The sequence below is a fragment of the Tachysurus fulvidraco genome, chromosome 8, assembly GCF_022655615.1.
Source record: "Tachysurus fulvidraco isolate hzauxx_2018 chromosome 8, HZAU_PFXX_2.0, whole genome shotgun sequence".
NCBI lineage: Eukaryota > Metazoa > Chordata > Actinopteri > Siluriformes > Bagridae > Tachysurus > Tachysurus fulvidraco.
The window spans coordinates 25490158-25513318 of NC_062525.1; the positions used below are offsets into that span (position 1 = coordinate 25490158).

Sequence of the window (23161 nt, forward strand, 5' to 3'; positions counted from 1 at the left end):
TCCTGTGGGATGATATATTCAGGACTTGTTTTTTTGCTCCCTGACATTCCATGTGAGTAAGAGATGAGGAGCAAATCGGATGGAAAGTTTAGTATTACATACATCCGTAGATGTTAAGGTCCTGTTTACTGGCGGCGACACAGACGACATGCTGGGTATACTGGATACGACATGGGGACAGTGTTTGGGGCATAATCATATTTAAACAGGGGAAAAGATATGATGGTAATTAAGATTAAGATTGAACTTGATTAGATACATGTGAAGACCAGAAAACATAATTATTCCTTTAATTGTCTTGATGGATTCAGGCTATTCTGGGAACGCCGGAATACTGTACACACCGAACGGGATGAGAATCCATTACGATACACAACCATATTAATAGTAAGACATAAATATATTCTTACACAATAAAGGTCATTTATTCACCTACCGGGATGTTGTAAAGAAAGCAGACACAGTAATCATGTGGAACTCTGTATAGACAGAAACTGGAGCTCGGGATCAAACCAATCCAACACACACACACACACACACACACACACACACACATACACTCTTGTCAGACTAACTCTCAAGTCAACTGTACATCAGTGTTTCCTGTACCATTTCTTGCACATTACTGCTGCTCCATGCACATTTATGCTATATTGAATTCCCCTCCTGCACTTTGGAACTGTGCGTCAGTGCCGTACTGTCTCTCGTCTCGTATCGTACTGTACACACTTTATGCAGTACTAAGCAGGTCTATGTAGTGTACGTAGTGTCTCCTGGTTTTGCTGTGTGGTTGTAATTAGACTCTGTTTTACATAAAGTCTGAATGAAACAGAAATTTTCCTACAGATGACACCTGACACCATCATGTGCACCGTTACCGTTACACCTCGATTGTCCCATCAGCCCCCGGACGACCATCACGGTGGGGTGGGATTCACGATTCGTGATTCGAACGTAAACAGGGGGAACTATGGGCCATAGCGGTCTAAGAAACGAGTATAAAAATGGCAAAAAGCGCAAACAGAGGCACGTCATTTTGAAACAAATTTTAATGAAAAAAAAAAAAATAAAAATCGAGTATAGTTACATTTTAACTATACAATAAAAATATCTAAAGAAAATGGATCTGATTGAATGAGAAAAAGTTAACAGTTCCTTAATTTTCCTCTCCTGGGGTAACTACAGCTGTACAATGGCATGCCAATCTTAAATACTATCGAGAATAGAATAAAGAAAATGCAAAGTGCCTAACACCACCCTTGTAGGAGAGGGAACGGGGCAGGGGGCATGGAACAGGGCAGGGGGCGAGGTGAGGAATGGGGCAGGGAATGGGGCATGGAACAGGGCAGGGGGCAGGGTGAGGAACGGGGGGAGGAACGGGGCAGGGGCGTGAAACAGGGCAGGGAACGGTGCAGGGGCGGGGCAAAGAACGGGGTGTGGAAAGGGTGAAAAACGGGGTGAGGAAGGGGGTGAGGAACAGGGTGAGGAACGTGGTGAGGAACAGGGTGAGGAACGTGGTGAGGAACAGGGTGAGGAACAGGGTGAGGAACACACAGTTTGAATAATCGTTTGTTTTGTGCAAAAGAAAATGCTCCCCAATGAAATACTAATTCAGCTATTCTTCTTGATCATTGCAGATAATGAATGTTATCAGTACAATGTGATTAAGAATAAAACCTACGTACTCTCACTCGCTCTCTTTCTCTTTTTTATTTTTTTTTAAGATACTAGACTTGACAGTGATCTGTGACTTAAAAATGTCCATTAAGTCTTCACATTGCATACTTTTGGGTCCATTCTCGTGCTAGTCTGTTGTATCTGAAAAAAAAAAATAATAATAAAAATGTGAAAATGATCTCAGTCATTTTCAATGATCTCAGTACATACACACACACACACACACACACGCACAAACATACACAAACACACACACACACACACACACACGCACAAACATACACAAACACACACACACACAAACATACACAAACACACACACACACACACACACAAACATACACAAACACACACACACAAACATACACAAACACACACACACACACACACGCACAAACATACACAAACACACACACACAAACATACACAAACACACACACACACACAAACATACACAAACACACACACACACTCACAAACACACACACACAAACATACACACACACACACACACACACAAACACACACACACAAACATACACAAACACACACACACACAAACAAACATACACACACAAACACGCACACACACACAAACATACACTCACACACACACACGCACACACAAACATACACACGCACACACACACAAACATACACACGCACACACACACACAAACATACACACGCAAACATACACACGCACACACACACACGCACACACACACACACGCACACACACACACACGCACACACGCACACACAAACAAACATACACTCACAAACACGCACACACACACAAACATATTCTCACACACACACACACACAAACATACACACGCACACACACACAAACATACACACGCACACGCACACACACACACACAAACATACACACAAACACACACACACACAAACATACACACACTCACACAAACACACACAAACACACACACACACAAACATACACACAAACACACACATACACACAAACACACACAAACACACACAAACATACACACACTCACACAAACATACACACAAACACACACAAACATACACACAAACACACACAAACATACACACACTCACACAAACATACACACAAACACACACAAACATACACACGCACACAAACATACACGCACGCACACACACACACACACACGACTCACTGTGTAACAGGTTAGTACATTTATAGAGAAGAACAAAAACAGTTCAGTTTAGCAAGTTAAAAAGCTCTAAAGGGAAACGCTTAAAGGTTTAAACTGAACTTTACCTCATTAGTATTCCAGGTGGAACCTGTTTTAAAGTATGAATGTGTAATAATCTACCCTCCCCCCTAAAAGGAGCACTGAGCACTGTATTAGGAACAGTATACTAACGCTAGGTAAAGCCTCCTTATGCTCAGAAACAACCTCAGTTCTTCATAGCATGGATTCCACAAATATGTTGGAAAGTTTCCTTTGAAATTCTGGTGCATGTTGATATGACAACATGGTGTGCTTTTATTCTGTGAACCTGACGGAGACATTCACAGGGTATAACACCAATCTGGATTCAGAGCCTGTGACTGGGAGGACCACTAAAGACCACTGAAGACCACTGAAGATCACTAAAGACCACTGAAGATCACGAAGATCACTAAAGACCACTAAAAATCAATGAAGACCACTGAAGATCACTAAAGACCACTGAAGATCACTAAAGACCACTGAAGACCACTAAAGACCGCTGAAGACCACTAAAGACCGCTGAAGACCACTAAAGACCGCTGAAGACCACTAAAAACTGCTGAAGACCACTAAAAACTGCTGAAGATCACTAAAGACCACTAAAAACTAAAAAAGACGACTGAAGATCACTAAAAAACACTGAAGATCACTAAAGACCACTGAAGATCACTAAAGACCACTGAAGATCACTAAAGACCACTGAAGATCATGAAGACCACTAAAGACCGCTAAAGACCACTGAAGATCATGAAGACCACTAAAGACCACTGAAGATCACTAAAGACCACTGAAGATCATGAAGACCACTAAAGACCACTGAAGACCACTAAAGACCACTGAAGACCACTAAAACTTGCTGAAGATCACTAAAGACCACTGAAGATCACTAAAGACCACTGAAGATCACTAAAGATCACTAAAGACCACTGAAGATCACTGAAGATCACTAAAGATCACTAAAGACCACTGAAGATCACTAAAGACCACTGAAGATCACTGAAGACCACTGAAGATCACTAAAGACCACTGAAGATCACTAAAGACCACTGAAGATCATAAAGACCACTAAAAAACAATGAAGACCGCTGAAGATCACTAAAGACAGCTGAATAAAACTAAAGACCACTAAAGACCACTGAAGATCTTGAAGACCATGTTCATGGCACCTGTTTGAGAAGACCATACTGCTGGAAGTTGGTCATAAAGGGCACATGGGTAGCAACAATACTCAAACACTCAGTCTGTGGCATTCACGAGATTGATCAGCATCGACGTGCCCAAAACGTCAGGTATTTATTCTCCTGGTGCTACGTTCTGATCCCTACCATCGGTGACCCTCAGCAGAAATCCAGCTTCATCACAACAGGCGTGACAGGACAGGTGTTCCTAATAAAGTGCTCAAAGAGTTTATCCAAAATGATTTAAATCACCTTTATCTAGGGTCATTAGTAAGCGTGCGACGTGTGTGAGACGCAAACACACTTACTTTTCTTTGTCTGACTTGTAGATGTGTGCTATGTCTGGGACTAAGGGGTCATCAGGGTTTGGGTCACAGAGCAGGGAGCAGATGGACAACAGAACTGATGAAAAAAGAAAACAAGGTTAGAAACAATCTGTAAAAATAATAATGGAGTGAAATCAGATTCTGAACCGTTTTATTTCTTTTATACCGCGGCAACGTGGGTGCTTTATCCATAAAGAGACGAGTTAGTTCCTTAAAGGTGAGGTCTCCGATTTTTGAAAGCCAATGTTGACATATAAAATCACCGAAACAAACACGCCCCCTAACCCAAACGGGTCCCACCCCTGTATCGATAGCTCCGCCCACACATACATACGTAACCCAGGCGACTAACAGAAAGAAACGTGTCTTTATCATAGCTGAAGGGAAGAACAATACGATTGTAGATAAACAAACAAGCAAAAATGCCACACAAGCATAATGATGTAAAGGACAAAGGCATATATTAGTTCTGTGTAACAAAGCAAAACCAACGTTACTCACCTATCGAGAAGGAAAAAAGCGCCTCGGCGTCTTAAGTAAAGTCGGCCACATATTCACAGGTCGGAGTTTCCCGAGTCGATAACTCCTGAGCTAAACGCTGTTACTACACAAAACGCGGTTGTAGCTGCCTCTCTACATTACTACGATAGAAAAGAGGTGTTATTTGTGTAGTAACAGCGTTTAGCTCAGGAGTTATTGACTCGGGAAACTCCAACCTGTGAATATGATATATGAATATATATCATTGGCTACACGTCTGTTTTGTTTGTCGTCCCGACTCAGTTTTCTGAAGCATTTCTCAAAAATCGGAGACCCTGACTTTAAATTAAAGAACTTAAATTAGTAGCCGTCGTCTATCACAAAGTTTTCCTGTTTTAAAACTTAACTCGCACCCGAAACTCCTTCAGTGAACGTTACATTGACGTCTCCTTACTGAAAACCTCCAGCGTATCAGATTCCTAAACAACACAATTGTTCTTAAACGATAAAAAGATCGATTAAGTCGAACATCTGCTGTACAGGTCCCTGTGCGTGAGCTGTTACTATAATAAAGATACTGCGTCAGGACTAGGGCTGGGCGATAAAGCGATAACGATATGTATCGCGATAGACACGTGATCGATATCGATAAAAAATGTGTTTGATAAAACGTTCGATATTTTTTATGCTTCATCAGTCCTTATTTTAAATGGGTCATAAAAAATATTGATAATTATCCACATCAACGGGGGACACGGTGGCTTAGAGGTTAGCACGTTCGCCTCACACCTCCAGGGTCGGGGGTTCTATTCCCGCCTCTGCCTTGTGTGTGGAGTTTGCATGTTCTCCCCGTGCCTCGGGGGTTTCCTCCGGTTACTCCGGTTTCCTCCCCCGGTCCAAAGACATACATGGTAGGTTGATTGGCATCTCTGGAAAATTGTCCGTATTGTGTGTGTGTGTGTGTGTGTGTGTGTGTGTGAGTGCCCTGTGATGGGTTGGCACTCCGTCCAGGGTGTATCCTGCCTCGATGCCCGATGACGCCTGAGATAGGCACAGGCTCCCCGTGACCCGAGAAGTTCGGATAAGCGGTAGAGAATGAATGTATGAATGAATCCATATCGACCGATATGAAACACTGATATCGTGATACAGTTTTCAGCCGTATCGCCCAGCCCTAGTCTGGACCAAGTGCTATAAAATATTAAACGCAGCACTGTGCTAGAACTCTAACAGATTTGATTGACGTGTGCTTACCTTTTGAAACGGTTAGCGCCGGGGACCACTGTGACCTCAAGATGTCCAAGCAAATACTTCCGTTACTGTTTATGTTCGGGTGGTAGATTTTCGTCGTGAATGCTACCTGTTTGACGGAGGAAAACGATATCAAATCGTGCGTGGAGTTGAATTTCTGTTAAATGGAGTGACGTGAAGGCAGAACAGGTTACTGTGGGTTACCTTCGGAGGCTTGAAGGGATAATCTGTGGGAAAGTGGATGGTGAGGAAGAAGACCCCGCCTTGGTACGGACTGTCGGTCTGTTAGAGGGAAAGAGAAGTGAAAATGAAGCCGTATTGTATTTGCTTCGCAATGCCGTGTTTTGGCGAGATGTTTGGTGGTCTGGCGCCTCTGGAGCGCCGGTCTGGTTTCAGACTCAGTTGACTGTATCGACCCCTGGTGCGTTTGTGTTCATGACTAATACACAACTACTTCAACACGACATTTTGTTCTTATTCAGATTTCTCCGTTTTAGACTAAGGCACCATTGTGCAAAATCAGGTTAAAAGGAGAAAATACTTACAGGTCCCATTATCGTTGCCTGCCAGTGAAACACTGCAAAACACAGAAGATCGTAACATTAACTGTACATCTAAAGGCTACGAAGAACGAACACGACGGATGATTTAATAAAGAATCTACATACAGTCGTCTCCGACGGGTCCAGCCGAGCACTGTGCCGGAGGATCCCTTTGCAAATCTTGAAGCTCCTGAAAGTCACACAGCAAAAAAATAAATTATACACCAGAAAGTCCACAGACTCGTGATGGACAGGATTCTAACGTGTCTTATCATCTTCCTGAGTCCTAGGAGTTTGTGATAAATATTTGTTGCTCAAGTATCATAACCCCAGGTCTTGGTATCGGGGCGTCACGATGAGACCTTCGAGGACTTTTCGGCGTTGGAGAACACCGAGAAAAGGGATGCTGTAATCGGGTGACCCCAGTAGCATCGGTTTGGTGTTTAGGTATCTTTTAGCATTCTTCGTCTACACAGTCTCAGATATTCAGGGACAAAATAATCCAGTTACCAGGACTCACCAGATCACCGCTGTGAATGATTGGTAATAGGAGGAAGTTGGGAAGATCTAGGAGTCTTACGGAGAACTGTTGCTGATTACGCTTTTAACTGGTGTTCAATAAACCTCCTGGAATGCAGGAAGTCACTGTAGTGATGGCAAAGTGTAAGTCATTAACTACACGGCCTACTACACTAACTGCCACGTGACCGAACCGGTGGTTCTACAGGGTCTCTGTCCTTATTCACGCTTGTTTGATTCATTTTTGTAGTTTTTGGGAATCTCGTGCCAGAGTATGAACATCAGCTCTGTTATTAGCATAAAGATAAAGAGACAAAACAACCTTCTTTTTCTTCTGAGAATATTTTCTAACAGATTTGGGCACAATTCAGGCTCTGATATGGAGCAAGAAATCCAGTCTGTGTCCCAGTGAGGCTGGAAACGGGAATATATGGGAATTACAGGGAATATATGGGAATTACCGGGAATAAATGGGAATTAACGGGAATATATGGGAATTACCGGGAATAAATGGGAATTAACGGGAATTAAAAAAAAATGCAGAGTTGTCTATAACAAGGAACTTAAATGTAGTATAAAAAAAATCTTGCAGCATAATATAACTTGCACACAGCACACTGCTTACTGGAAGGCCATTGAGGCCAAACCCCCTGCAGGTACTTGTGTTCTTCCATAACATGCACAGTAACACTTTATTTTAGGGTCATTTAACTGGTTGCTTATTAGCATGAATATTAATAGAATATTGGCTATTTATTAGTGCTTATTAAGCACATATTAATGCCTTATTCTGCATGACCTTATTCTACATTCTTAATTGTACCCAATACCTAAACTTAATAACTACCTTACTAACTCTTAATAAGCAGTAGGATTAGGAGACCTAATAAGCTTGAGATAAATGCTTCATTTTACACTTTGATTTTTTTAGAAGGGCAAATTGTGGGGGATGCTTATATTTTACAGAAATCATAAGGAAATATGTTTATTACAATTATTAAGTTTATGATGTTTATTACAAGCATAATACTGTTTATTATGCTTTTGTGTTACTCAATGAAAGAATCAGTTAAAGTTCTACTTACAATTAAATCAGTCAAGACGTCATTTTAAATGCGTGTTACCTTACATGCACGTCTGCTTATGACCAAACAACATGTTTATTTATGTTTGTATATGATATAGTTTATATACATTTCCCTAAATTTTCAAATAATTTCCATAAATTCCTGTCAATTTCCATAAATTCCTGTCAATTTGGAATATTTCCAAAATTCCCCAGATTAAGTTCCCGTGGAAAGTTTCAGGAAATTTACCGGAAACTTTCCGTCCCTTGGCAACCCTAGTTCCAGTTCATCCTGAAGGTGTTCAGTGAAGACTGGGCACGGATCAGTAAGTCGGCCATTTTAAGGCGATGTCTCTCTCTTTATCGTTAAATCCTTTCGATGCACAGGAATGTTCGCGTCCTAAAAAAATTCACGATAATGACGCCATATTTTCTGGGACAAAATGTCAGATGAATTCTAAGCGACTCTGTCTACAAATATAAGCAGCATGTTATCTTTGCTGCAGCTCTTAAACGATTGGTTTTTTTTTTAGTCCAGCAACTGTCGAGCCTTTAATGATGGGTCCAGTTTGTTGTTGAGACATCAGTGACCCGGTGTGTGGTGACACCCGGTCCTTAGCAGTGACACACCAGATAGTGATATCATGACCTTGGGCTTTAGAGAGACCTCATGACCCCGAGCTCGCTTTGTACTGGAACAGCTTTAGGGGACATGCAGTACATCAGAATCAGAAGGTTTCTTGGCCAAGTGTGATGTCACTGTTTGGATAATTGAAGGATTATGTATCTGGATGTAAATGTAAGGTGTGAACAAGTGAACTTTCAGCCCCATAGTGCATCATATCAGCTACCACACAAGCTCTGTGTGTATATGCACTATTACACTGTACACACCACTAATCCACTCAGTACTGAGTGACAGCTAGCGTCACTTTATACCCAGAAGAGCGGTTGCGTGGCAACGCATGATGTCACACCGCCATCAGAGTCTGACGCACTTCCACATTCCTCAACACCGGAACTGGTTTCAGTAGAAAAATGAACAAAAAAAAAAAAAAAAAAAAACGCAGAAAAGAGAAACAACACAACGGGGCTTTAAGTCTAGTGACAACCAGAACACTCCTGAATGGTGTAAGAGTCACATGGAGCTCAGAGGAAACGACAACAAAGTGCGAGAACTGGAGTGTAAATCAAAAGCTCTGGGTGAAGAGAAGCTCAGCTACACATTTACTGCTCTATTTAACCTAAACTACATCCTGACATGTAATCAAACTATACACAGTGTAGACAAACTACATCCTGTCATGTAATCAAACTATACACAGTGTAGACAAACTACATCCTGTCATGTAATCAAACTATACACAGTGTAGACAAACTACATCCTGTCATGTAATCAAACTATACACAGTGTAGACAAACTACATCCTGTCATGTAATCAAACTATACACAGTGTAGACAAACTACATCCTGACATGTAATCAAACTATACACAGTGTAGACAAACTACATCCTGTCATGTAATCAAACTATACACAGTGTAGACAAACTACATCCTGTCATGTAATCAAACTATACACAGTGTAGACAAACTACATCCTGTCATGTAATCAAACTATACACAGTGTAGACAAACTACATCCTGACATGTAATCAAACTATACACAGTGTAGACAAACTACATCCTGACATGTAATCAAACTATACACAGCGTAAACAAACTACATCCTGACATGTAAACAAACTATACACAGTGTAGACAAACTACATCCTGACATGTAATCAAACTATACACAGTGTAGACAAACTACATCCTGACATGTAATCAAACTATACACAGCGTAAACAAACTACATCCTGACATGTAAACAAACTATACACAGTGTAAACAAACTACATCCTGACATGTAAACAAACTACATCCTGATATGTAAACAAACTATACACAGTGTAGACAAACTACATCCTGATATGTAAACAAACTATACACAGTGTAAACAAACTACATACTGACATGTAAACAAACTACGTACTGACATGTAAACAAACTACGTACTGACATGTAGACAAACTACATACTGGTATGTAAACAAACTACATCCTGACATGTAAACAAACTATACACAGTGTAGGCAAACTACATTCTGACATGTAAACAAACTACGTACTGACGTAAACAAACTACATCCTGACATGTAATCAAACTACGTACTGACATGTAAACAAACTACGTATTGACATGTAAACAAACTGCGTACTGACATGTAAACACGTCATGTTGTTAAATCAGTCCTGTTAAAAAATAAAAAGATTAAAACGTCCTGTTGTAAATAATCAGGGAAACGGGGAACTAACTCAAATATAACCGAGCTAAAGCTAACTAGCAGCTAACAATCAGCTAGCAAACAGCTAGCAAGCAGCTAACTAGCAGCTAACTAGCTAAATAACTGACCCACATCCGAGATGAACAGTGACACATAAACCAGTGAAACGCGACCCAACAGGAGCGATGATGACAAAGCAGACTGATAAAGTGTACAATAATAACTATAACACTGACACACAGCTACAGCACGACATGTTTAACCTCACAGTAAACAACTATCTACTGTGTGTGAGTGTGTGTGTCTGTGTCTGTGTGTGTATGTGTGTGTATGTGTGTATGTGTGTGTGACTGTGTCTGTGTGTATATGTGTGTGTGTGTGTGTGTGTGTGACTGTGTCTGTGTGTATATATGTGTGTGTGTGTGTGTGTGTGTATATGTGTGTGTCTATGGCTGCATGTGTCTCTCTCTCTGTGTGTGTGTCTATGTGTGTGTGTGTGTGTATGTGTGTGTGTAGAATATCTGTTCCTGGAAGAAGCCGTTTATAAATAAACACATTCATTACACAATGCTAGTTTTGCTAGCAGGACAAAACTTCACCCTTTAGCTGTTTTCACTGTCAAATTCCTCCCTGATATCCACGTCTTACCTTCTGTATTCTTTTTAACGCCATAGCACCGGTTTGTGTGTGTGTGTGTGTGTGTGTGTGTGTGTGTGTGTGTGTGTGTGTGTGTGTGTGTGTGTGTGTGTGTGTGTGTGTGTGTGTGTGTGTGTGTGTGTGTGTGTGTTTATTGCTATAAAGAGCTAACAATACTTTGTGTTTCCCTGAGAGAAGCTGGTGTAGATGATGAGACCGAACGCGAACAACTTCTACTTCCTGGATAAGAAGGTCTCATTACAAACCACTCACCACTCCGTGTACATGTGCACTTACACTTACACAAGCGAGCAACACAGCGGCTTCTAGTGCACTGAGTGTGAAACAGAGCGGTTTAGGATCGAGATGTTCTACCACTTCAAAATAAAAGTCATGTAATAAGGCGAGACGATTTGGTGAATAACCATTTATTCATTAGTCTTAGATTAGTCATTGTAATAGACGCGCGCGCACGCACGCACGCACGCACACACACACACACACACACACACACACACACACACACACACACACACACAGTCATACAAACATACACATACGGAGACACACATACACATACAGACACACACATACACACAAAACACACACACATAGAAATACACATATACACAAAAACACACACACACAGAGACACACTCATACACACACAGAGACACACATAGAAACACACATACACACACAGACACATAGAAAAATACACACACATACACACAGAAAGACACACAGAGATACATACAGACACACACATACACACTCACACAGATACACATACACACAAAGACACAGACACACATACATACACACACACATACACACTCACACACATATATACACACTCACTCACACAGACACACACACACACAGACACATACACACAAAAATACACACACACATACACACACAGAGACACATATACAGGCACAGACAGAGAGAGAGAGAGAGAGAGAGAGAGAGAGAGAGAGAGAGAGAGAGAGAGAGAGAGAGAGAGACATACAGACACACACTCACACACACACACACACACTCACTCACACATACACACTCACTCACACACACACACACATAGACACAATAATACACATGCATTATAAAAACAAATTTTTTTGGTTCTTTTCTTTACTTTTGAGTTGTAAAAATACTTATACTAAATACTTGTACTAAATACTTATACTAAATAAAATACTTTTGAGTATAAATGAAAAACAATTACATTGAATATATTTATTTATTTATTTATTTGTTACACAGCTTAATACTTCATTAAGCCGTAAACAAAAACATTTATTAGTTTAAAATGATTCACAATAATAAACAATAGAGTAATAATCAGAGTAAATCTAATACAGATGTGAACTCATCAGTACAATCTGATTAAATAAATAAAGACTTTCGCACATTTTCAATCACGATGTCTTTGCATCTCCAAAACAGTTTAATTTACATCTATTTTAAAATGAGTAAATATTTCTTAGTCAGTTTATTTTGTGTAACACCGCTATAAACAGACCGAATGTGCTGCTGTGAATGTCAGACTAGTCTGTGGTTCTCCCACAATGCACCTGGGCTACAGAAGGCGCCTTCCATGCTGCTGCTGTGGGGCTTCATGTAGCTAACAGGACAAGTTCATCATCCAGCTTTATTGTGTTTATTAATCATCACACAGCAGGTTGGAGTGTGTGTGTGTGTGTGTGTGTGTGAGTGTGTGTTTGTGTGTGTGTTTCAACTTAGTGCATCATGGCTCCATTCGGCTTGATGACAGTTGGCGCTAATCTTTTAAGCAGAACTTTGGGGTTGTTTTCGACTGCAGTTAGTGTGAGGTAAAGTACAATGTGTGTGTGTGTGTGTGTGTGTGTGTATATAGTGTGTGTGTGTGTATATATAGTGTGTGTGTATATATAGTGTGTGTGTGAGTATATAGTGTGTGTGTGTATATATAGTGTGTGTGTGTGAGTATATAGTGTGTGTGTGTGTGTATATATATATAATATAGTGTGTGTGTGTGTGTATATAGTGTGTGTGTGTGTGTGTATATATTGTGTGTATATATAGTGTGTGTGTGTGTATATATTGTGTGTATATATAGTGTGTGTGTGTGTGTGTATATATACGTGTGTGTGTGTGTGAATATGTGTATGAATGTATGTGTGTGTGAGTGCGTGCGTGCGTGCATGCGTGAGTGCGTGTGTGTGTGTGTGTGTGTGTGTGTAACATCTCGGTACTCTTGCAGGTGCTCTTGTGTCACTTCAGCATTAAAACACTTCAGCACTACAGCTGGTGGTCCTCCAAAAAGACCCCTGACTGCATACATGCGATATGTGAAGGAACAGCAGCCCATCGTTGGCAGACAGAATCCAGGTGAAGTGAATGTGTTAAAGTATTTGCCCTCAGTAGGTCTTCTTTTCAGTGGACGTGTCGGGTGACGTCTTTAGTCCGTTTGCGTATTCATCAAATTATCTTTGGGAATTTTTTGAGTATTAAAGCTGTTTAAATGAAGGACAAAGGACATCACACACACATACACAGTCAGACACACACACACACACACGGAGTAATGCTGATTCATAACGATGATGTAATCCACATTCACAAAGTATTCACCTGCTACATAAACACATCTGAACACTAAAGCAGAAAAAAAATAAAAGGTCGTGTTACTCAAATGTGGAAATACTAAACCTTTAACACCCCAAACCAGACCTTGTGTTTTATTTCCGTCCCATTTCAAACCTCCAGACATCAAAGCTGTGGACATTGTCCGAAAGATCGCCCTGCAGTGGAGGACTCTTACAGTGGAGGAAAAACAGGTACGGCAGGGTTGTCATGGTTATGTGTGTGTGACGTGAGTAAAGAGAGATCCTTCCTTGGAGTCATCCCTCTCTCTCTCTCTCTCTCTCTCTCTGGGTCTCTTTGCAGCCTTTCGAAGACGCGTCCATCGCAGCGAGGGAGCAGTACAAAGTTGACGTGAAGGTGTACAAGGATCAGCTCACGCCTGCGCAGTCTGCAGCTATCGCAGAGGAGAAACGACAGAAGAAGGCAAAAAGACGAGCAATCAGGAAGAAGAGGGTGAGCGATGAAGGCTCGGATCTCGGTTACTTACCTGAAGTAGCTTGAAGTTGGGGTCGGAGCGCAGGGGCAGTTATACAGAGCAGAAAGGGTTAAATGTGCTGGGGGTCTGAGCCCTGATGTAGTCTTATGATGTTGTAGCCCTGCTGATGCTTTTGTGTGGTCATCAGCGGTCACTTAAGTCACGGTAGGTTTCCTGTCAGCTCGAACCGGACCTGTCTGTTACCGACATCACTTCCCCTGCAGTACCCTTTATACACTGTGACGCTGTCACGTGATTGGCTGATTAAATAAACAGGAATAACTAATAAAGTGGCTGCTGAGTGGGTAATAACACGAACACTTACCCGCTCTCACTTCAACCTGGAAGCTCCGCCCCCTGTTTTTAATAACGTGATCTAATAATGTGCACACGGTGGCAGATTTTAATAAAAAAAAAAAAACCCAGAGTGAATAATCTTCAAACACTTGTTTGAAAAATAATGTTTCTCATCATTTTCTTTTTGTTTTTAAACTTTCTCTTAGCTTATTTTTGTTTGCAGCGTTTATACAGTTGTTGATGAGGTTTTGTGTTGCTGTAACTGCAGGAACTCAACAGTCTCGGCAAACCCAAACGCCCCAGAACGGCCTTCAACATCTTCATGGCGGAGCACTTTGAAGAAGCAAAAGGAAGCACGATGCCGGTAAAGATCCGTCTCTGCACCTGACGTTTTATCTCCGGGGTCGATTACGGCTTTTTCCGTACGGCGAAGTCGTGTGTGAGGTCGTAACGGTTAAAGCTCTTTTTCTCTTTCAGGGCAAAATGAAGTCTCTGTTTGACGACTGGAAAAGTTTGTCCTTATCACAGAAACAAGTAAGTCCTATTTAACTGCAGTATCACATGAGATGATGTTAATGTACATCTGTGTGTGTCTTTGTGTGTGTGTGCGCGCGTGTGTGTGTCTTTGTGTGTGCGCGAGCGCGTGTCCGTGCGAGCGTGCGAGCGCTTGTCCGTGGGAGCGCGTGTGCGTGCGAGCGCGTGTCCGTGCGAGCGCGTGTCCGTGCGAGCGCGTGAGCGCGTGTCCGTGCGAGCGCGTGTCCGTGCGAGTGCGCGAGCGCCTGTGTGCGTATGTGTCTCTCTGTGCATGCGCGCATCTCTCTGTGTGTCTAATGAGATGATGCTGATGTACATCTAAATCAAACCGTGTGTGTGTGTGTGTGTGTGTGTGCAGATCTACACACAGCTAGCAGAGGATGATAAAGTACGTTATAAAAACGAGATGAAGACTTGGGAGGAGCACATGACTGAACTCGGGAGGGAGGATCTGGTCCGACGGAAGGAGTCGCGACGCAAGAAAGCGGCGACAAAAAGAGGCAAAAAGAAACCGAGAGTTAAAGTGTTGAAGGCCAAAACGTCTGTGAAGAAAACATCAGAGGGGAAAAAGACTGTTTCTGCTGAGACAAAAACAAGTAGCACTAAGAAGTGAGCGTTTTGTCTCGGGTGTAATCCGTCCTTAATAAACCGCTTTAGGACGTCGTCTCCGATCGGTGCTGCTTGTTTATAGTGGAAACGTCGAGTGAGATTTTATACTGTGACACAAAAAAAAGGCCAGTTACGTGGCGGCGTCTTCGTTTAAACACGCATCAGGTTTCTACGACTACTGCGTTCGCTTTCCTTTATTACGAAGTTACTCATTATTTGCTTTGTAGAACACATCCAGTCCTGGGTCATGTGTAAATAAATAAATCCCAGTATTCATTTTCTGTATCACATCTTTACTTAATAAATATCAAAACGAGCACCACGAATGTTCTATACAGTCAATTACAGTGTTACATTAAAACAGGAAGTGATTAAAGTCCTGACATTTAAACCCAAATAAACATTATGACTTTTTAAGCCTTGACCACTGTAGAGTTTTTTTTTATATAAATTCCTGATTTATAATCTAGGATCATTGAATAAAAAACAACTGAATAAAAAAAAAAAGCTAGACTATTTTACATGCTATTAACTGTGTAATGGGACGGACATGTGAGCGATCGGAAAGCTTTCTACGTTTGACCAATAAAGACCAGAATAAAGACCAGAATAAAGACCAGAATAAAGACCAGTAAAGAACAAACGTGATGTGAACATTACAGTATGGATCTGTGTTCATCACTAAGATTGTAAATCTGTCTGTTTAATGCCTTCATTTGTTCTTCTTAGTCTGTAACACCGTGTCGTGGAGGATGTGGTAGACTAGTGGCTACGCTGTTAGACCGCTGGGCCCCTGAGCAAGGCCCTTAAGCCTTAATCGCTCAGTTGTATATAAAATATACAAAATAATCGTGCACTTTCAGAGTTATATTAAAAATGTTACCGGGAGTTTCTCTCTCAACCCCTTGTGTTGCCATGACAACTAATCCGGGAAGATGAAAGCCATCTTTGCCTTGTTATAAACGGACGGGAAGATAAAGCACAGTCTGTAAACAGACACGTCGGTAAAGATTCCCTGCTACGCCATGAGGTCGTTATCTACGGTCGACAAGTTTTAAAGTGAACAAATAGAAATAGTCCGTAATAAAATCTAATCTGATGTTCCATAATATCCCATGTGTTTGCAGTACAGCGAACCTGCTATAAGAGCGAATTCTCTTCTCAAATCGTATGAACCGTGTTTAAGAGCGGCTGGATGAGTGATGGAGCCTTAACCCCTTTCAGGAGAGTCTGGAAGTCAGGGGAACACACCAGCTTGTGTCTGACGTCGCCGAGCACCGTCATGTCGCCCGTCAGTCCCTCCGTGAGCCGCACGCACACCAGTTGCTGTAAAAGCGCACAGAAAAACATTTGTTCATTCATTCATCTTCTACCGCTTAACGTCTCGGGTCACGGGGAGCCTGTGCCTATCTCAGGCGTCATCGGGCATCGAGGCAGGATACACCCTGGACGGAGTGCCAACCCATCGCAGGGCACACACACACTCTCATTCACACACACACACACACTCACACACTACGGACAATTTTCCAGAGATGCCAATCAACCTACCATGCATGTCTTTGGACCGGGGGAGGAAACCGGAGTACCCGGAGGAAACCCCCGAGGCACGGGGAGAACATGCAAACTCCACACACACAAGGCGGAGGTGGGAATCGAACCCCCAACCCTGGAGGTATGACACGAACGTGCTAACCACTAAGCCACCGCCCCCCCCTCCATACGCTTAAATTCTCATACAATATTTCTCCAACAAATAAAACTCACCTGTAGAAATGAAAAAGCCGCTCCTTCAGACACGTCCAGCGTAACGTCCCCTACGACTAGCTGCACTTTGCCCGATTTCCTAATTTGCACTTTTCCTATGTATCCTTCGGTGAAGTCGGAGAGCACCGGCGCTGCCTCTTTCTCCCCCGGATCCTAAAGCACGACAAACAACATTGCGGTGTTACAAATACGAAGAGTGAACACGCTGCAGTGAGGACGATTAACCCTGTAAGTTACGCTCACTTGGGTTCTCGTGTGAGACGCACGCTTGTCTTCAACATCACTTTTTTTCCCAGACTTTTCACTTTTTGCAGCTTTTTTCGGGGCGGGTACGGTATCGGGAAGCTGGATGAATAAAAGCTCTTCCTTCTCGGATACGCTCAACTGCCGGAAAAGCTCTCCGACGCTCGGCGGCTGAGGACCTGCGTACGTTCTGCTCAGCGGTGCTGGGATCTTATCGCGTATTTTTGCAGACTTTGAGAAAGCGTGATCATCTTTTACTGTGAAAACAACGTCAGAGGTGATGAACGACGAGCACTCGAATCTGTTCAGTGCTTTTTATTACACTGTAATATATAAGTGTCAGTGTACTTGTGTTCTAGACCCTTAATCACTCAGGTTTCCAACAAACACTGAAGATTCTGATCTTTCTGTATTCGAGCCACATTAAAGGTGCGGTGCACGTTGTTTGAGAAATGCTTCAGAAAACCGAGTCGGGACGACAAACAAAACAGACGTGTAGCCAATGAGCAGAAAGGGGCGGGGCTTGTCGATACGGGCGGAGAGAGTGTTCAGTGCGCGTGTGTGACATCAGCAGAAAGCGGTTTTAACATCGACATGGAGGATAAAAACAAAGAAAGAAAGAGAAGAAAGACTTACGATAAGGACAAGAAGTAGGACGTGTTAATATAGGATCAGCTTTCCAGCGCTGGAGAGAACTGAAGGAGCAGGAAGTCGGCCACATATTCACAGGTTGGAGTTTCCCGAGTCAATAACTCCTGAGCTAAATGCTGTTACTACACAAATAACACCTCTTTTCTATCGTAGTAATGTAGAGAGGCAGCTACAACCGCGTTTTGTGTAGTAACAGCGTTTAGCTCAGGAGTTATCGACTCGGGAAACTCCCACCTGTGAATATGTGGCCGACTTTACTTAAGACGCCGAGGCGCTTTTTTCCTTCTCGATAGGTGAGTAACGTTGGTTTTGCTTTGTTACACAGAACTAATATATGCCTTTGTCCTTTACATCATTATGCTTGTGTGGCATTTTTGCTTGTTTGTTTATCTACAATCGTATTGTTCTTCCCTTCAGCTACGATAAAGACACGTTTCTTTCTGTTAGTCGCCCGGGTTACGTACGTATGTGTGGGCGGAGCTATCGATACAGGGGTGGGACCCGTTTGGGTTAGGGGCGTGTTTGTTTTGGTGATTTTATATGTCAACATTGGCTTTCAAACATCGGGGACCTCACCTTTAATGTACATACACAGTTAAGGCTCTAGGGTACTTATCAGAATCATTTGAAGGTTCGAGACCCAGCACTGTCTCTGTCTCGACCCTCTCTGCTCCTGAGGTGCTGTACCGTAGCCGACCCTGCACTCGGACCCCAACATCCTAACTCACTGTGCTGACAAATGAAATCATCTTCAGGCTTTTTCTGAGAAATGTGTATAGAAAATCATCTCCGTGGTTGGAGTAGAGGTGTAGATATTCTAGACAAGTTCTTTATTCTAACACAAACATGATGCTCCACCTACATCTTTAATCAATAATCAATGCATCGATAAATAAATCAAATCTCCGACAACATGCTCCTTCATTTAATACTGTTCCGATAAAGGGTTCTGAACCTACGAGACGTCTCCATCGGCGAGCAGCTGAATGACTGATGCAGTGGAAGTTTTATTGGCGTCTGCTTGGGATCGTTTTTCAGCCCAGGATCATCTATGAACTGCACAGCAGAAAAAAAAAAAAAGCGTTAGAGACGAATTAAAATAAAATAAAAATTCTTCACCGAATTAAGTAAAAATCGGTGTAAGTTACATCGTCTCGCTGAAGCTTTTCTAAGATTTCGTCGTCATCGTCATGTTCTGGAACGTTCCTCTCCTTTTTAATACTCTTAGTAAGAACCGAAGGATCGTAGTCGCAGAGGTTTGCGGTCCCCCAGCTTCCTGCGAGAGGAAAGTGGCAGCATTACTGTCGCTGAGTGTCGTTACTGTTCTGTGGGTGGAGTCGGGGTGAGATCGTCCTTTACCTGTTTTCCTGAAGGTGTCTGCAGGACCCTGTTCAAAAATGGAGTGTGACTGAATAGTCTGAGGTCTTTCTCTGCGCCTGCGCTCTCTCTGCCTGTCTTCCCTGTCTCTTCTCTCCTTCTTCGGAGCGGTACGCAGCTCCTCCTTTAACCTGCAGGAAACAGAAGGGTTTGGTCTGTGAAGTGCCGGATTAAAGGTGGGGTCTCTGTCGTTTGAGAAATGCTTCAGAAAACTGAACGTGTAGCCAATGAGCAGAAAGGGGCGTGTCTTATCGATATGGGCGGACAGAGTGTTCAGTGCGTATGTATATGTGGGCGGAGCTATCGATACAGGGGTGGGACCTGTTTGGGTTAGGGGGCGTGCTTGTTTTGGTGATTTTATATGTCAACATTGGCTTTCAAGCAACGGAGACCCCACCTTTAACTTTATTAAGCTTGTTAATTACACGCAGGTACTTACTCGTCTTTGCTTTTACGAATGGAGTGGACGTTTGGTACGAATGTTTTCTGCAAAAAAAGAACATTATACAAGTCAGTATATATTCTCTACTTCTACAGGGACGTGCTGGTAGGTTTCCATAAGGTTGTGGAACTGCAGAACGCAGGTCTGTGCTTAGAGCCCAGCTATTAAAGTCCGCAGTCATTAAACCTTAGCAACAAGTCACACATTTAACACATAATATATAACACTGCAAGTGTGAACAGAAGATAACACTTTGTCACCACGTCACCTGTGATCTTTCCTAATCAACCTAAAATGTTAGCGAATTCAACATGATGTAACAACGAGGCATGTTGATTGCATGCATATGAATAAGAGAGTGTGTGTTTGACCTTTTTATACCCCCCCAGTGTCAGGTCTCTGGAGCGCAGGGACGTGAGTCTGCCTGGAGGTGGTGGATTCAGTAACGAGCGTCCTGACAGTCCTCTTCCCAATGAGAAATTTGGACGCAGAGTCCCAGATGAACTGGCCACAGGGTCTCCGTCACCACCTTCTGCCATTCTGTAAGATGCCAAAGAGTACAATATATACTCATCTTCTCTCTAGGGTAATGAGCTAACAACAACAACAACAACAACAACAACAGAGATGCTTAAAAGGTGTGCGCTATGTTTACTTCTCCTTTCCTACCAAAGCCTCGAAGAAATGTGCTTAAGTTGTTGGACCACTGATCAGAAGGTTATGAGTTCAAATCCCAGGACCATCAAGCTGACACTGCTGGGCCCCTAAGCAAGACCCTTAACCCTCAATTTCTCAGCTGTATAAAAGTAAGTGGCTCTGAATAAGGGAGTCTGTTAACTGCAGTAGATGTTCAGTAAGTACATAAAGGTCTACACACTTTATAGTGCACTACATCTACACACTTTATAGTGCACTACATCTACACACTTTATAGTGCACTACATCTACACACTTTATAGTGCACTACACCTACACACTTTATAGTGCACTACACCTACACACTTTATAGTGCACTACATCTACACACTTTATAGTGCACTACATCTACACACTTTATAGTGCACTACATCTACACACTTTATAGTGCACTACATCTACACACTTTATAGTGCACTACACCTACACACTTTATAATGCACTACATCTACACACTATATAATGCACTACATCTACACACTATATAATGCACTACATCTACACACTATATAGTGCACTACATCTACACACTTTATAGTGCACTACATCTACACACTTTATAGTGCACTACATCTACACACTTTATAGTGCACTACATCTACACACTTTATAGTGCACTACATCTACACACTTTATAGTGCACTACATCTACACACTTTATAGTGCACTACATCTATACACTTTATAATGCACTACATCTACACACTATATAACGCACTACATCTACACACTTTATAGTGCACTACATCTACACACTTTATAGTGCACTACATCTACACACTTTATAGTGCACTACATCTACACACTTTATAATGCACTACATCTACACACTTTATAGTGCACTACATCTACACACTATATAATGTACTACATCTACACACTATATAATGCACTACATCTACACACTTTATAATGCACTACATCTACACACTTTATAATGCACTACATCTACACACTATATAACACACTACATCTACACACTTTATAACGCACTACATCTACACACTTTATAGTGCACTACATCTATACACTATATAATGCACTACACCTACACACTTTATAGTGCACTACATCTACACACTATATAATGCACTACATCTACACACTTTATAGTGCACTACATCTACACACTATATAATGCACTACACCTACACACTTTATAATGTACTACATCTACACACTATATAATGCACTACATCTACACACTTTATAGTGCACTACATCTACACACTATATAATGCACTACATCTACACACTTTATAGTGCACTACATCTACACACTATATAATGCACTACACCTACACACTTTATAGTGCACTACATCTACACACTATATAATGCACTACATCTACACACTTTATAGTGCACTACATCTACACACTATATAATGCACTACATCTACACACTTTATAGTGCACTACATCTACACACTATATAATGCACTACACCTACACACTTTATAGTGCACTACATCTACACACTATATAATGCACTACACCTACACACTTTATAGTGCACTACACCTACACACTTTATAGTGCACTACACCTACACACTTTATAGTGCACTACACCTACACACTTTATAGTGCACTACACCTACACACTTTATAGTGCACTACACCTACACACTTTATAGTGCACTACATAATCAATAAAACAACACTTTGTACATATACACAGATGAGCCGGTGGGGGTTTAAAAGTGCGCGCGAGCCTTCGTTTTGATAGCAAAAGACTATAGGAGATACTACAAAAAAACAACAGCCACAATATAACCTGCATGTTATTAACACACATATATACATATTTATTTATATAATGCCAGACTTACGTTTGTTGCTATGTTTATAACATCTTTTTTACAGTTGAGGTCTCATAGCTTCCTTATACACACATTCTTGCTAACCTTTAATCACGTGACCAACATTCACGCGTTTCTATTGGCTAGTTTGTAAACCAATGGGAACAAATACGTCGTGTTTTGTCTCTAAAGTTTGTGTTGTGATGATATACAGTAGTTATAATCAGCATATAATCAGTTATAATCAGCATATAATCAGGTATAATCAGCATATAATCAGTTATAATCACCCTATAATCAGTTATATAAATGTATAGTCAGTTATAATCGCCATATAATCAGTTATATTAATGTATAGTCAGTTATAATCACCATATAATCAGTTATAATCACCATATAAT

General features: G+C 41.7%; 3 protein-coding genes across 7 annotated transcripts; 1 reads left to right on the plus strand and 2 right to left on the minus strand.

Annotated features, from left to right (window-relative positions):
* Positions 1-1031: 1031 nt before the first annotated feature.
* On the minus strand, positions 1032-11487 carry ube2d1b (ubiquitin-conjugating enzyme E2D 1b). Of its 3 annotated transcripts, none has more exons than XM_027157168.2 (7): positions 11248-11487; positions 6816-6879; positions 6693-6724; positions 6352-6429; positions 6151-6256; positions 4399-4492; positions 1032-1818 (listed from the first exon to the last, which is right to left on the minus strand). In XM_027157168.2, the coding sequence occupies exons 1-7, from the start codon at positions 11269-11271 to the stop codon at positions 1773-1775; spliced, it is 444 nt and encodes a 147-aa protein (XP_027012969.1). In that variant the 5' UTR covers positions 11272-11487; the 3' UTR covers positions 1032-1772. The 3 variants fall into 3 exon arrangements, with proteins under 3 accessions (XP_027012969.1, XP_027012970.1, XP_047673557.1); XM_027157169.2 differs by having other exon boundaries at positions 11413-11468; XM_047817601.1 differs by lacking the exon at positions 11248-11487 and adding an exon at positions 10728-10751.
* On the minus strand, positions 3965-22903 carry zgc:171971 (uncharacterized protein LOC569690 homolog). Of its 2 annotated transcripts, XR_007143726.1 has the most exons (10): positions 22791-22903; positions 20633-20801; positions 20259-20305; positions 19802-19950; positions 19591-19718; positions 19402-19498; positions 17792-18048; positions 17549-17701; positions 16365-17107; positions 3965-3977 (listed from the first exon to the last, which is right to left on the minus strand). XR_007143726.1 is itself a non-coding variant. In XM_027157181.2 (9 exons), the coding sequence occupies exons 2-9, from the start codon at positions 20798-20800 to the stop codon at positions 16943-16945; spliced, it is 1164 nt and encodes a 387-aa protein (XP_027012982.2). In that variant the 5' UTR covers position 20801; positions 22791-22903; the 3' UTR covers positions 16054-16942. The 2 variants fall into 2 exon arrangements, 1 of the variants encoding a protein (XP_027012982.2); XM_027157181.2 differs by lacking the exon at positions 3965-3977 and having other exon boundaries at positions 16054-17107.
* tfam (transcription factor A, mitochondrial) lies at positions 12802-16205 on the plus strand. Of its 2 annotated transcripts, XM_047817600.1 has the most exons (8): positions 12802-13073; positions 13484-13611; positions 13990-14060; positions 14170-14319; positions 14907-15002; positions 15116-15172; positions 15531-15700; positions 15737-16205. In XM_047817600.1, exons 1-8 carry the CDS (start codon positions 12991-12993, stop codon positions 15783-15785), a joined length of 804 nt encoding a protein of 267 aa, XP_047673556.1. In that variant the 5' UTR covers positions 12802-12990; the 3' UTR covers positions 15786-16205. The 2 variants fall into 2 exon arrangements, with proteins under 2 accessions (XP_047673556.1, XP_027012983.2); XM_027157182.2 differs by having other exon boundaries at positions 15531-16205.
* Positions 22904-23161: the final 258 nt, after the last annotated feature.

Bases quoted from the DNA above. Each gene is read 5' to 3' on its own strand.
- ube2d1b (XM_027157168.2), bottom strand. From the start codon at position 11,271: ATGGCGTTAAAAAGAATACAGAAG. The intron at 6,880-11,247 runs GTAAGACGTGGA...TGTGACTTTCAG, and splicing joins CGTTAAAAAGAATACAGAAG to GAGCTTCAAGATTTGCAAAG. The intron at 6,430-6,692 runs GTAAGTATTTTC...TCCCTCTAACAG, and splicing joins AGGCAACGATAATGGGACCT to ACCGACAGTCCGTACCAAGG.
- tfam (XM_027157182.2), top strand. From the start codon at position 12,991: ATGGCTCCATTCGGCTTGATGACAGTTGGCGCTAATCTTTTAAGCAGA. The intron at 14,061-14,169 runs GTACGGCAGGGT...GTCTCTTTGCAG, and splicing joins TTACAGTGGAGGAAAAACAG to CCTTTCGAAGACGCGTCCAT. The intron at 14,320-14,906 runs GTGAGCGATGAA...CTGTAACTGCAG, and splicing joins GAGCAATCAGGAAGAAGAGG to GAACTCAACAGTCTCGGCAA.
- zgc:171971 (XM_027157181.2), bottom strand. From the start codon at position 20,800: ATGGCAGAAGGTGGTGACGGAGACCCTGTGGCCAGTTCATCTGGGACT. The intron at 19,951-20,258 runs GTAAGTACCTGC...TGTTTCCTGCAG, and splicing joins ATTCGTAAAAGCAAAGACGA to GTTAAAGGAGGAGCTGCGTA. The intron at 18,049-19,401 runs GTAGGTTCAGAA...TTGTTTTCACAG, and splicing joins CTCGCCGATGGAGACGTCTC to TAAAAGATGATCACGCTTTC.